The sequence below is a fragment of the Zootoca vivipara genome, chromosome 3, assembly GCF_963506605.1.
Source record: "Zootoca vivipara chromosome 3, rZooViv1.1, whole genome shotgun sequence".
Taxonomy (NCBI): domain Eukaryota; kingdom Metazoa; phylum Chordata; class Lepidosauria; order Squamata; family Lacertidae; genus Zootoca; species Zootoca vivipara.
Genome location: NC_083278.1, coordinates 71,162,308 through 71,175,469, shown reverse-complemented (window position 1 = coordinate 71,175,469; position 13,162 = coordinate 71,162,308). Strand labels below are relative to the sequence as shown.

At 43.0% G+C, this 13,162-nt stretch overlaps 1 protein-coding gene across 1 annotated transcript; it reads right to left on the bottom strand.

The window, feature by feature from the left end:
• Positions 1–67: 67 nt before the first annotated feature.
• On the bottom strand, positions 68–13,160 carry LOC118081928 (sulfotransferase 6B1). Its single transcript, XM_035108532.2, has 7 exons — positions 12,489–13,160; positions 8,850–8,995; positions 8,249–8,338; positions 7,139–7,265; positions 2,990–3,084; positions 2,370–2,526; positions 68–370 (listed from the first exon to the last, which is right to left on the bottom strand). Exons 1-7 carry the CDS (start codon positions 13,006–13,008, stop codon positions 240–242), a joined length of 1,266 nt encoding a protein of 421 aa, XP_034964423.1. The 5' UTR covers positions 13,009–13,160; the 3' UTR covers positions 68–239.
• Positions 13,161–13,162: the final 2 nt, after the last annotated feature.

Below are 13,162 nucleotides of genomic sequence, written 5' to 3'. Positions count from 1 at the left end.
GGGAACCCAGCACCTGGTCCTGCAAGTACAGTTTCAGTTCAGAAATAATAAAAACTGTTTGAAACAGTTTATACTTTAAAAAGAGAAATTTTAATAATTTTTTTCTATGAAATTTTTTATTATGGTCATGGAGTGGAGTGTATAACAGAAGGACTTCCCTTTAACAAAACCAACCCAAACATGTCTTCCTTTATGGACGAAACTGAAGGCATGAGAGAACTGTAGCACCATTGCCCTCCTTAGCTCTTGCAATAGAGCTCGTACTTCAACATCCTTCCAAGCTTAGTTTTCGCTGCAGTCTCCTCAAATTTTCTATCCATTTCTTCATTCTGGCTCTCAGAGAAGACACTCTTCCAGTCACCTACTATGCCTGCAAATATAAAGCATAATAAAGATTATAGTACAAGAGAGAAATATTTATTGTGGCATGAGCTTTTGGTGACTGGGGTCACTTTATCAGACACATGGAAGTGTCATAGCTGCCAAGTTTTCCCTTTTCTCGCGAGTAAGCCTATTCAGCATGAGGGAATTTCCCTTAAAAAAAGGGAGAACTTGGCAGCTATGGGAAGTGTTATTTTCAAATGATAGGTAATAAAAGAGGCCCTGCTTTTAATTCTCCACAATTACCGCCAGATGGGGCCCCAAAACTGGGCCTTTTCAGGTGCCTAAAATGTAGAGCAGCTCCCCAAGAGAGGTTCACTTGGCCCCTTTGCTGCTTGTTACAGCAAAAGCCCTCTTCTGCTGTATGGGACACACACACATGGGCTAAAAATCAGGAGGGTACACAGGAAAACAAAGTCCCTGGTGTCCCCACCTGTAGCAGGGGAAGTTTGAAGGGGGGGTTGTTACTATGTTTTGGTAAACACACTTAGCATCTTCCTAGGAAGTGGGATTCCCTGTGATCAGGAAGTCTCCTGCCCATTTTCAGCCCATACACATTTGGGTGAATGCCTGAATAGGGCTGTAGAATATTTCATTTCAGCGAGCTTTTTGTGGGTCATCATCTTGCAATATGTTCTTACTGATTTTAGAGCTCCGAAGAATGTTGCACTGAGTGGTGTGAAACTTGCTCCTGTGTAAGAATGAATACAATTGTAGCCTGAGATTGTTTCAGACTGATTATGGTTTTATGGACACCTCATTGTTGGTAGTGATGGTTTCTTGTTGTTGTTTTACTGCAATACACCATGAATGTTTTCTTGAGAGGGCACCCTTCAGAGGCAAAAATATATTATGATAAATATAAATGGCTCAGGGCCGCAGCACCTCAAGAACCATCTCTCCTTACATGAACCGACCCAGACCCTGCACTCATCATCTAAGGCCCTTCTTTGTGTGCCCTCTCCATGAAAAGTCTGGGGAGTGGCAACACGAGAACAGGCCTTTTCTGCAGTGGCTCTACACAGGGAGGTTCGGCAGCCACCTCCATTATATACCTTTAGGCGCCAGGCAAAAACTTTCCACTTAAACCAGACCTTGAGCTGATTGACATCCAATGCCCTTTTAAATGTGTTGTGGGAGGAAGGATTCTTGGTTTGTTTTTATTCCTATTTTCATTACGTATTTTGTCTTTTTTATATTGTGAATCTATGGATGAAGGGAAGTGTACAAATTTAATAAATTATTGTTATCGTTAGGATTATGGTTATTAAAATGCTAGAGCCCTTAATGTAATAAAAACATCTAAACAGCTTATATTGTAAATGATGAAAACAGAACAACCAACATTCACTAAATACATGCATGCAGTCATGTGGAAAAACTGTAAGCAGAGCCGAGATCCAAGAGGAAAGGTAGGTTTGTGGCATATTCATGAAAACAACAGATTCGAGGCTGCTTTCTACCTGATGTAACTGAAGCAGTTGGGAGGTGAAACATACAATCCCAATCCACATACTGGAGTGGTACAATCCAGTCATTAGACTGTGCTACATTTATAGATTTGCTCTAAAACATTCCACTTATAGGCTTCCTTCTCATACTGCACAATGCTTCTGGAAGAAAACGTACTAGAGAAGCAAGGTATGTACTGTTGATGAAAGCAATTTAATTCATATTAGAACAGGGGTTGGCAAACTACGGCGCATGGGCCTGATACGGCCCGAGGCGGTCTTTAAACCGGCCCCCGGCCCTTGCCGCCCGCTCGGTCAGTCCCTGCGTGGAGGTAAACTGGCGCACCACACCGGTTTAGCTCTGCACGGGACAGACTTCCAGGATGAAGCCACAGACACCTCCTTCTCCTCCCCCGCCATGGCTCCGAAAGCCAGCAGGGGAAGAGCGGCGGGCAGTGTGCATGCACACAGGTGCACACGCTCCCTCGTGCAGGCAACCGGTGGAAAAGTTTGCTGACCCCTGTATTAGAATGTTACCTTTACGGAAAAGAGCGTTGCCCAGTTTTCCGTGGGTGTTGGGGGATTTTTCTTTCATGGTGTTGAAACTGGTCTTCTCCACAATGGACTGAATATCTTGTTCCGTCACAGAAAAATTAAAGAATTCAGCTATTTTTTTTAGTCCCAAAGTTGTGTTCTGGATAAAGAAAACAAGGGTGTCACAAGTGAAAAATACTGTGACCTCATGAAACGTTTCCAGGTCCCCAGGTCCTGTTTTTGTTCTGCATTCCACGCAAAAGTTGCAACCAGAACGTAACTTTCTTGAATCCGGCTCAGTTGTTCTTTGGCTACTAAACAATATGTTTTGTAATAGAAAAATATGTGGCCTTATTATTGTTTCCAGATGTGTCTTTCCTTGCAAGCAGTAATTGTTTGGAACTGTCTATGAAGAAATGGTCCTCAATGACTTACAGTAATCCAGTCAAGATAAGATTTAACAAATCCAGAAGTTGTATTTTGAAAGAAAACATTCATGAGATGTTTACCAGTCAAAGAGGGTAGAGATGAGCAGAAACCATGATTTAAATCCTGTTTCAATTTCCTTCACACACTCTCCATTAGAAATGCTTTAAAAATAAATTTTAAAAAGTGTTATTTACCTCTTTTAGTTCCTCATAGGTAATAAACATGATATTTTTGTCATCCAGATACTTGTTCCATTCAACGATATGATCAAAATAAAGGCGGTAGGGAACTAGTAGGAAGAAAGCAGAACATTTTATTCATGTAACAAATCTCTGATAAGACAATGATAAAGGCTTTTATGTAAAATCTGAATTCATTTTCCACAAGTAACATTGGCTTATGCAAGCTAATGTTTGGAAAGGTAGCATGTGAAAATGTTTCTCAAAATGTCTTCCATGGATCTGGTTTGCTGATGGTCCTATGTTATGTCTTTTACGCCAAATCCGTAAATCTACCGAGGGAAGATTAGCCTAGGTGCAATAATGTGTTTGGGACACAGGGTGGTACAGGGGAAAAAATGCCTTAAGAACTTTGATTGGACAGCTTCTGTAGATCCAAGGTGAGTGCCTGTCTAAATCTGAGCCCCATATAATAACTGTGCTAGGGGTTTAGCTTGGAACACTTACAGGTTTACCACCTTTTGTGTAGAAAAAGCATGTCAGAGTTTTGGCGCTTTGGGACGCTTTTTCTTTTGCACATTTCTGGTGTGCTCCCCCTGCCCCTATAGACTGGAAAACAAGGCCAAGATATTTGAAGACTTCGACTTGTTCAATTAGCTGGTTGTCCATGCACCATCTATGGGCCCAAGGGTTTCTTGAGAAAACCATGACTTTGGTTTTCTTGTACAGTGGTACCTCGGTTTACAAACACAATTGGTTCCGGAAGTCTGTACTTAACCTGAAGCGTACTTAACCTGAAGCGAACTTTCCCATTGAAAGTAATGGAAACTGAATTAATCCGTTCCAGGCGGTCCGTGGAGTACTTAAACTGAAAATACTCAAACCGAGGTATGACTGTAATTCATTGCCAGCTGTTCTCTCTGTTATGTCTTTTACAATGATTCATTGGGTTAATTAATTAATATTAGTTTTCAAATGCTCTTCACTTATGTGCCTGTGCATTGTGTGCACCAATATTTATTATATGCGCTAGTTCAAATGTAATTCTTTCCACTTTATTCATTTTTCTGGAAAGTGTAGACCACCACACATAGCTTAGGCCACTTTGGCTTTGCCTGTGGCGACTGCTTGCACACAAATCACAGATTATCTAAAACTTGTTCTCCAGGGCTGAAATTCTGTATGTCAGCCAGTCAGCAAAGGTGTGGTGTATAAAAATTCAATTTCTGTTCATGATGCCATACAAGATTTCTGGTGCTTTTTTTTTTAAAGCATTTGAAAAATTGCAAATCTAAAACTGCTCTACTGAAGAATTGTGAAACTGCAAACAGTTTACAGCAGTGTTTCCCAACCAGGGGCCATATGGGGCCCACAGGATATTCCAAGGGGGGCACAAGTGAAAATTACGTAAAGGGGGGCACATAGGGAAGTGGAAAAGAAAAGAATATATATCTCTATCTATCTATCTATCTATCTATCTATCTGCAGTGGTACCTCTGGATACGTACCTCATACATTCTGGGGTGCCATTCGCACCCTGAAAAGTACGTATCCAGAGCGGCGCTTCTGCACACACACGAAGCACCAATGAGCGCTTCTGCGCATATGGGCGCGGCGGAACTTGGAAGTAAACACTTCTGGGTCCGCCGCGTTCTTACCTTAAAAGTATGCAACCCACAGCGTACGCAACCCAAGGTATGACTATATACACACACACATACACACACACACGCACAGTGGTGCCTCGCAAGATGAAATTAATTCGTTCTGCAAGTCGCTTTGTCTTGTGACAATTTTGTCTTGCAAAGAGCGGTTTGCCGCAGCAAAAAAATGAAAAAACATAAGCAAAACCGCAAAAAAAAATCGTCTTGCGATGCATGGCCATAGAAAACTTCGTCTTGCGAGTCACCAAACACATCACAAAATGCATTCGTCTTGTGAGTTTTTCGTTGCGCGAGGCATTCGTCTTGCGATGTACCACTGTATACAGTGTATATCACTGTATACAGTGGTACGGTACCTCGACATCCAAACGACTCGACTTCCGAAGGTTTCGACTTCCAAAGTCGACAACCCCAGAAGTATTTTCGTCGCACGCACCCCGCACGTGCGTTCTGCGCCTGTGCAGAAGCGCGAAATCGCGCTTCACGCAAGCGCAGAACGGACGCTTCAACAACCGAAGACTTCGACTTACAAAGACGGCCGCGGAACGGATCATCTTCGTAAGTCGAGGTATACACACACACACACACACACACACACACACACACACTGATTGGCTGGCTCTCTGCTTGGCCAATCACAAGCAGGTAAGGGGACAGCCCACCAGGGGGCGAACTTGTGCTTCTTTTTGCCACATGCATTTTCTTGGTTTTTTGCCAGCAGGAGAGGATGATCACGGAGGCTCCTGTTTTGACCACTGCTTATAGCTGCCACCAGTGTTGGGCCAGGTGGTAGCCTGGGCCTGACTCTGCAATGTGCAGGGTGCGATCCACCTCAACACCAAGCAGATTGGTGCCTTCGGATGTTGCTGAGGGGTACATGACTCGTTGGCAGCATCGGCCTGGCTCTGCAGCCCCAGCACCTAGCCTCGTCTGGTGCTGCTGACGTGCTAGTAAATAAGTGTCTACTCAGAAGAAAGCTGCACTGAGTTCAGTGGGCCTTACTCCCAGGTAAAGGTGTGTGGGGCTATAGTGTTTTATCTAGACAGCCAGGGCTCCTCTGGATGACAAGATCTTTTTGCACCAGGCCAGGAAGGACAACCTTCCTTTTTAAAATTCTCCCATATATACAGAACTCCTTGTGAGCCTTTTGCAGACCCTCCAAGTGTCCCTATCTTCCAGTGACAGTCCCAGATTTACAGAAGTCATCCCAATTTCTGATTTGATCCCAGAATGTCCTGCTTTTCCTTATTTTCACCAAATGTTGAAGGGTATGGAGTTATCCAACCCCCAAGTCATCTGAAGGCAGCCCTGTATAGGGAAGGTCTTTTATGTTTAATGTTTTATTATGTTTTTATATATGTTGGAAGCCTCCCAGTGTGACTAGGGCAACCCAGTCAGATGGGTGGCGTATATGTAGTAAAAATTATTATTATGGACAAAGGTGTCCCTATTTTCGTTGGAGAAATGTTGGAGGGTATGCTTACAGATGTTTCCCTCTCTGTATCAAATAACTGGGGTCAAATAAGTGTTGTTTATTTTTTATAACAAAGGACGCGGCTGGCGCTGTGGACTAAACCACTGAGCCTAGGGCTTGCCAATCAGAAGGTCGGTGGTTCGAATCCCTGCGATGGGGTGAGCTCCCGTTGTTCGTTCCCTGCTCCTGCCAACCTAGCAGTTCGAAAGCACGTCAAAGTGCAAGTAGATAAATAGGTACTGCTCCGGCAGGAAGGTAAACGGCATTTCCTTCTGCTGCTCTGGTTCACCAGAAGCGGCTTAGTCATGCTGGCCACATGACCCAGAAGCTGTAGGCCAGCTCCCTCGGCCAGTAAACCGAGATGAGCGCCGCAACCCCAGAGTCATCCGCGACTGGACTTAATCGTCAGGGGTCCCTTTACCTTTACTTTTTATAATACATGGAAGATGGATCTCCCTTGAGAGGATCTGTACCAGGCACCCCCAAACTTCAGCCCTCCAGATGTTTTGGACTACAATTCCCATCATCCCTGACCACTGGTCCTCTTAGTTAGGGATCATGGGAGTTGTAGGCCCAAACATCTGGAGGGCGGCAGTTTGAGGATGCCTGATCTGGACTCTCCTTCCTTAGAGGTTTTAAAGCAGAGGTTTGTTGTGGATGCTTTAACTGAGTTTCCTACATTGCAGGGGGTTGCACTAGAATGATAACCCTTGGAGTCCCTCCCAACTCTATGATTCTATGGTTTTTCTGCTTCAGTAATATTTCATTAAGTTCCTATCATTTTATGTAATTGTATTTTGTATAAATTATAAATAAAACATGTTCTATTTAGAAACAAAACATTTAAATAGCTACCTTTCTGGATGGGGTGGGGGTGGGGCACAGGAAGGAAACAAGATTGGAAGGGGGCCACGGTCAGAAAAAAACCCTGATTTAGAGCAACATGACCTTTTCTTCTTCTTACAAATTCATATTTCTGTTGTACCTAGAATAGAATTTAATAGGCTGAATGGAAGAGGCACATACCTATTCCACCGATAAATTCTGAGAAGAACTCATCCCAGGTTTTCTGATCAGGGACGATTTTAATGCCTTTGGAAAAATGGAAGTAGGATACAGCCGTGTCTTTTGGATTTCGAAACAAAACCAGGATCTTCAAAACAGAAAGAGGCATAACAGGTATGCAAAACTAGGGGGACAAAGTTCATACCCATAACACCAAAAACATAAATCATCTAATCTTTTTCTTTAATCTGTAGTATGAAAATATTCATGTATTTGGCCATGAATTAATATGACAACGTTTAGAGAAAGAACATAAAACAAGGGGACAAACACCTTAAAATAATAATAATAATAATAATAATAATAATAATAAGGTGAGCTCCTAGCTCATTGTTAGAAATTGTTCGTTGAACGTGGAGGTCAATCCCTCAGAATCCCAGGTAAAAATTGTACAGGATTGCAGTGTCAGGGCGGAATCCAATGTAGCACCAACGCCACTGTTCCATCAGCACAAGGATTTCTGCTTGTGCAACAGAAGGCCTCGCCCTCTCCTTTCCATTTACTCCCCCTTAAACTACTGTGGAGTTTCCCCCAACCCTTTGGAGCAGATTTGGAGAGGACATGGGGCATGTACAGAGAGAGGCAAAGACTTTTTAAACAAGTGTAAATCCTTTGGCTGATGGGACTCCATAGCAGAAAGCCATCCTTAGGATGGGAAAAGCCTCTGCTTGAGACCCTGAAAAACTGCTGCCATGCAGAATGCAACCATTCAGTGGCTGGGCATAATGCTAATGTATTCTTTAGCATTATTTTTAAAAGCTGCAGCAAACCTTAGACTCGTGGGCTGCACCTCTGCTCTCCTCCCCTTCTTATACAAGGAGACTGAAAGCTTCTGCCCTTGGTTTTGAATAAAACAGTTTCCCATTGTAAAAATAAAAGAAACAAACCTAAAGTTTATTCTGACCAGAATCTGTAACAACAGTTTGTTCATTGCCATATTTTGGTATGTAAGCCAATTTGATGAATTTTTCATGAAAAGTGGTATATAAATATTCTAAATGAATGGATGGATGGATGGATGGATGGATGGATGGATGGATGGATTAAGGAAACTTTAAGCAGTGAACTTACCTTTGCCTTTTTTTGGAAAATAGATTTGGGAATCTTCTGAGGAAAGAGATGTGTTTTTATCACTCTTCTGGAAGGTAACTTCTTCAACCTCTTTAGTAACATGTTAGGGAAAAAAGAGAAATGTTTGGGCAAAAAATAGCAGGGTGGTTCGATTGTACTATAGGAATAATCCACAGCAAGTTTGACACATTGAGAGCTGCTTCACATAACTCTGAATGTAACCATTTCTATGCAGAAGTAAGTCTTATGGAATTCCTTGGAGTTCACTCCCAGGTAAATCGGGTTAGGATTGCAGCCTTAAATATTCGGAAGCCAGACAAGGCACAGCTGAAGTCACTTGTTTTTGTCTCTGGCTTCTACAAGCTCATCCAAACAAAAATGCCCAGAAGAGGTTTTGAGTTGAGCTTTGGCACTGAGTTGAGCTTTGGCACCGAGAAACTGAATTCAAAGCTGGGAGGCAGTTCTCTTTACCCACCCCAAGGACACTAACTCATCAAACTGACTGCCTATTTCTGGAGCACAGTAGGTTGGAGAAGACCTTGAGGTATCTCTCATGTCATTCAAATGAATCAAGCTATGCACTATTCTCTCCAATACTGACCTCAAACTTCCCGGGATCTCCAAATTCAAGGAATGGCATTAGTTTTAGTTCGTTCTCTATCTGCTGCCTCCGCTTCATTTCTTCTTCATCGTATTTTCCAGATGCAGCTTCCAACTCTTTTAAAATCTGACCAACCCAGTTTGTACCTGAAGGAATGCTAAAGAACTGTTAGAAAACACAGAAAGAGACTCCTCATACCTGCTGTAACATAGGCCTTGCATCACCATTGCACAGCCAAAGGAACTTCAGAAGCGAGATTCATAACCATAGAATTTGAATGTGGTTGTGGTGTGCATATAGGATAAAGAATAGTAGTACAATCAAGTTGACTGTTCTGCGAGACTCCCAAAGGGGGAGGTTGTTTTGCTTTGAGATAAGTACAATATAGCGGGTGGCACTGTGGGGACGCAGGTGGCACTGTGGTCCAAACCACTGACCCTCTTGGACTTGCCGATCAGAAGTTTGGCTGTTCGAATCCCCACGACGGGGTGAGCTCCCGTTGCTCGGTCCCTGCTCCTGCCAACCTAGCAGTTTGAAAGCACGCAGTGCAAGGTAGATAAATAGGTACCGCTCCAGCGGGAAGGTAAACAGCTTTTCCGTGCGCTGCTCTGGCTTCGCTAGAAGCGGCTTAGTCATGCTGGCCACATGACCCGGAAAAACTGTTTGCAGACAAACGCCAGCTCCCTCAGCCTGTAAAGTGAGATGAGCGATGCAACCCCAGAGTCATCTGCGACTGGACTTAACTGTCAGGGGTCCTTTACCTTTCACAACATAGATAAAACCATATGTGTTCAGTGGTTTGCATTGGTTTTTTGTGGGGGTTTTTTTCAGGGGTGATAATGAGGCCAATTCAGATGATTAGCGGGTTCTTTCCCCTAGACCAGGCATCCCCAAACTACGGCCCTCCAGATGTTTTGGCCTACAACTCCCATGATCCCTAGCTAACAGGATCAGTGGTCAGGGATGATGGGAATTGTAGGCCAAAACATCTGGAGGGCCGAAGTTTGGGGATGCCTGCCCTAGACCTAACTTAAGAATGATGTCCATTAACCTCTCCCAAGTCAGATCAGGGTCCCCACTGTCACTCTGTTCCTTTGAATTCCTTTGAATTCTGCCTTGCTATATCTGTATATCTCTGTTTCTCTTGGTCCATGGACTTTGCAAGAAGTAAAGTTGTGATGGAGCTGAGCAGGGCAGAATGATTTTATTGTATTGAACCCTTCAGGATTTTGTCTATACACCAATAAAAGGTTTGAGATTGAGATTGAAAAACAAAACAAAACAATGTTACACTTGTCAATAGTGTGATGCCCAATTGTGGAACAGTCTCCCCTCACATACCTTGTTCATGCCAACCCTGAGGGGTTTTAGGTGCCTTGTAAAATATATTTTTATTTATTTAGGCATTTTGTTAGCCGACTGTGAGCAGGGGTGTAATGAAGCGGGGGGGGGGGGGGTTGATTTAAATCAAATTTATTTAAATCATGATTTAAATTACTAGTCAGTAAGATTTAAAATCTTTTTTTCTTTTTCTTTTTTACAGAAAGACTCATTCATGCTGGTATAATCTTAATATTTACAACCAGATGAAGTTTTCATTTTTGGAAGAATAAATTTTCAGAGTAGTTTTTACAGCTATATCAAAAATTACTGATTTGGTTATACTATTAGAAATACATACAGGGCCGGTGCGTCCATTTTAGGCGAACTAGGCCGTTGCCTAGAGCGCGTAAATGGAGGGGGCGCAAAAAAAACCCGCCGCCGCCGCCCTCCCACGGCACGCGCTCACGCTCCTCCCGCCTATGGAGCAGCAACGAGTGAGCGGTGGCGGTGGCGGCGGCAGCGCCCGTAGCTGAAGCCTTCAGCTATGGGCGCTGTTGCTGCTGCCGCCACCGCCCGCTCGCTGCAGCCACCGCTGAAGAGCTCACAGCGTCCCTTCCATAGGCGGGAGGCACGCGAGCCAAAATGAGAGCTCAGCGCCCTCCCGCCTATGGGTGGGACACAGGGGCGTCAGCGGCGTTGTGCACGCGTCATGGCGCATGTGCCTGGGGGGGGGGCGCCAGAAGGTGATTTTGTCTAGGGCGCAAAAAGCCCTAGCACCGGCGCTGAATACATAGACAGTTAATTATGAAATTATTGCAAGGTTTAATAAGTTAACTGTTTATATTTGGACAACTTTTCTGCTGTACTTTATGGGAAGGAGAAAAACAATCATTTCCTTAATAACAATTTAAACAATTTATTTAATTAAAGCAATAACATGATAGCTTATGTATCCATGTTTGTTAACTGATGTGATTAAACTTTTTTTAAAAAAACAACAACAACACAAAACTTACTCTGAGTTTTAGCACACATGATAAACTTAAAGCAAATCCTTATTTCCTGATGAATAGCCTTTGGACTATAATGTAGCTTAAATAGAAAGCTATCTTTAGAAAGATTTTTCCTCCAAAAGCATTTTATTTTAAAAATCCAATTTAAATTTAAAAAATCCAATTTAAATAAAAAAATCCAATTCAAATAAAAAAATCCAATTTAAATCAAAAAATCTAATTTTTTAAAAAAAATCATTTATTTTTATCCACCCTGTCATGAAGTGTAACAGGGTGTAACACGGGGCGAGGTTCTGCATGCTCTGCTGACATGTGAGAAGGCCAGGAACAGAACCCACACACAAAATGGTTGTCGCCTTATATGTGTAAATAAGCCATATACCCTCATGACACCACACCACATTCTCTGCTGTGCCTCATTCCAAAATAAACATGAACCCTGGGCAAGCGCCTGGAACCCCAGTATGCATGCAAGGACACGATTGGGATGGATAATGCCCCCCCCCCACTCACACACACCTGTGCTGCATCTCATTGTAATGCTTATGGAACTTGGCATTTTTATTTCCATGCTTATTAGTTCATATCATTTAACATATAGGAGGTTTTTAAAACCATAAATAGCAAGATCTCATTTTGCGGGCCCTGTATTTCTCGCCACCCCCCATCCCTTCTCTTAGATATAGGTGTTTTGTTTTTCTTTTGATGCACTTTCACCAAGAGAGCTCATTAAATATTTCACAACTAAGTTTCTGCTGATTAAAAAAAGGACGTGGTGCTAATTATACAGTGGTACTTTGGGTTAAGAACTTAATTCATTCTGGAGGTCTGTTCTTAACCTGAAACCGTTCTTAACCTGAGGTACCACTTTAGCTAATGGGGCCTCCCGCTGCCGCCGCGCGATTTCTGTTCTCCTCCTGAAGCAAATTTCTTAACCCGAGGTACTATTTCTGGGTTAGCAGAGTCTGTAACCTGAAGCGTCTGTAACCTGAGGTACCACTGTAATGAGAACCTTAATATTATAATATAAATGCTTTAGTAGTAGTAGTAGTAGTACAGTCATACCTCGGTTTAAGTACGCCTTGGTCTGAGTACTTTCAGTTTAAGTACTCCGCGGACCATCTGGAACAAATTAATCCACTTTCCATTACTTTCAATGGGAAAGTTCGCTTCAGGTTAAGTATGCTTCGGGTTAAGTACAGGCTTCCGAAACCAATTGTGTACTTAAACCGAGGTATCACTGTAGTAGTATTCTCTCTCTCACACACACACCAAGTATTTCTTGCAAGATGAACATACTCACCAGTTTTGGGGTATCCCACTAATACCACATCATCACTCCGAGCTTCAAATGTGTCAATAATTTTCAGTGTGTCGGGACAACAGACTATGTTAGGGTATAAACCCCCATCATGCGTAAACAACTGGTCTTCAGGAGCAGCCTTTCCAGCTTCTTCCAACTTCTTGTCCAGCATGTCCTTAAATTCTTCCTGAGACATGATTGTGCAGAATAGGAGACTAGTGCACAGGCAGACTGAGATCTCGGCCAATGGTGAAATAAACAGATATAAGATATAATTATAGATCCATCGTCTAATCACATGCTCAAGAATAAGTTGCCGTGCCTGCTTTGAAGAAGAGAACTGGTTACAGATTAACTCTGAGTTGGTGTTTGGAGCGCAAGAAAGGACTCTGACCTTCTTCTTCCAGCCTGCACAGCATTTAGTGAAGGTGCGGCCAACTTGTGCTGAGCCAGGACGTTGAGAAATGTTTGTTTCTGAGAGAGAAAATTGGCTAGAGGGAGAGGGAGGAGGGGGGTGCATTTCCTGGAAACACGCGAATAGAAGAAGGCAGTTTTCCTTGCTTCCACCCACAAGGAGGAGTTGAAGTCAACTTCTAAGCTGAGATTTCAACATCTGGAACTCCAAATTGGACAGAAGCATGCACGTTACTGGGAGTGAAACGGCTTTCATTAAA

Bases quoted from the DNA above. Each gene is read 5' to 3' on its own strand.
- LOC118081928 (XM_035108532.2), bottom strand. From the start codon at position 13,008: ATGCACCCCCCTCCTCCCTCTCCCTCTAGCCAATTTTCTCTCTCAGAA. The intron at 8,996-12,488 runs GTGAGTATGTTC...GCATTCCTTCAG, and splicing joins AGTGGGATACCCCAAAACTG to GTACAAACTGGGTTGGTCAG. The intron at 8,339-8,849 runs GTCAGTATTGGA...ATGTTACTAAAG, and splicing joins GAGATCCCGGGAAGTTTGAG to AGGTTGAAGAAGTTACCTTC.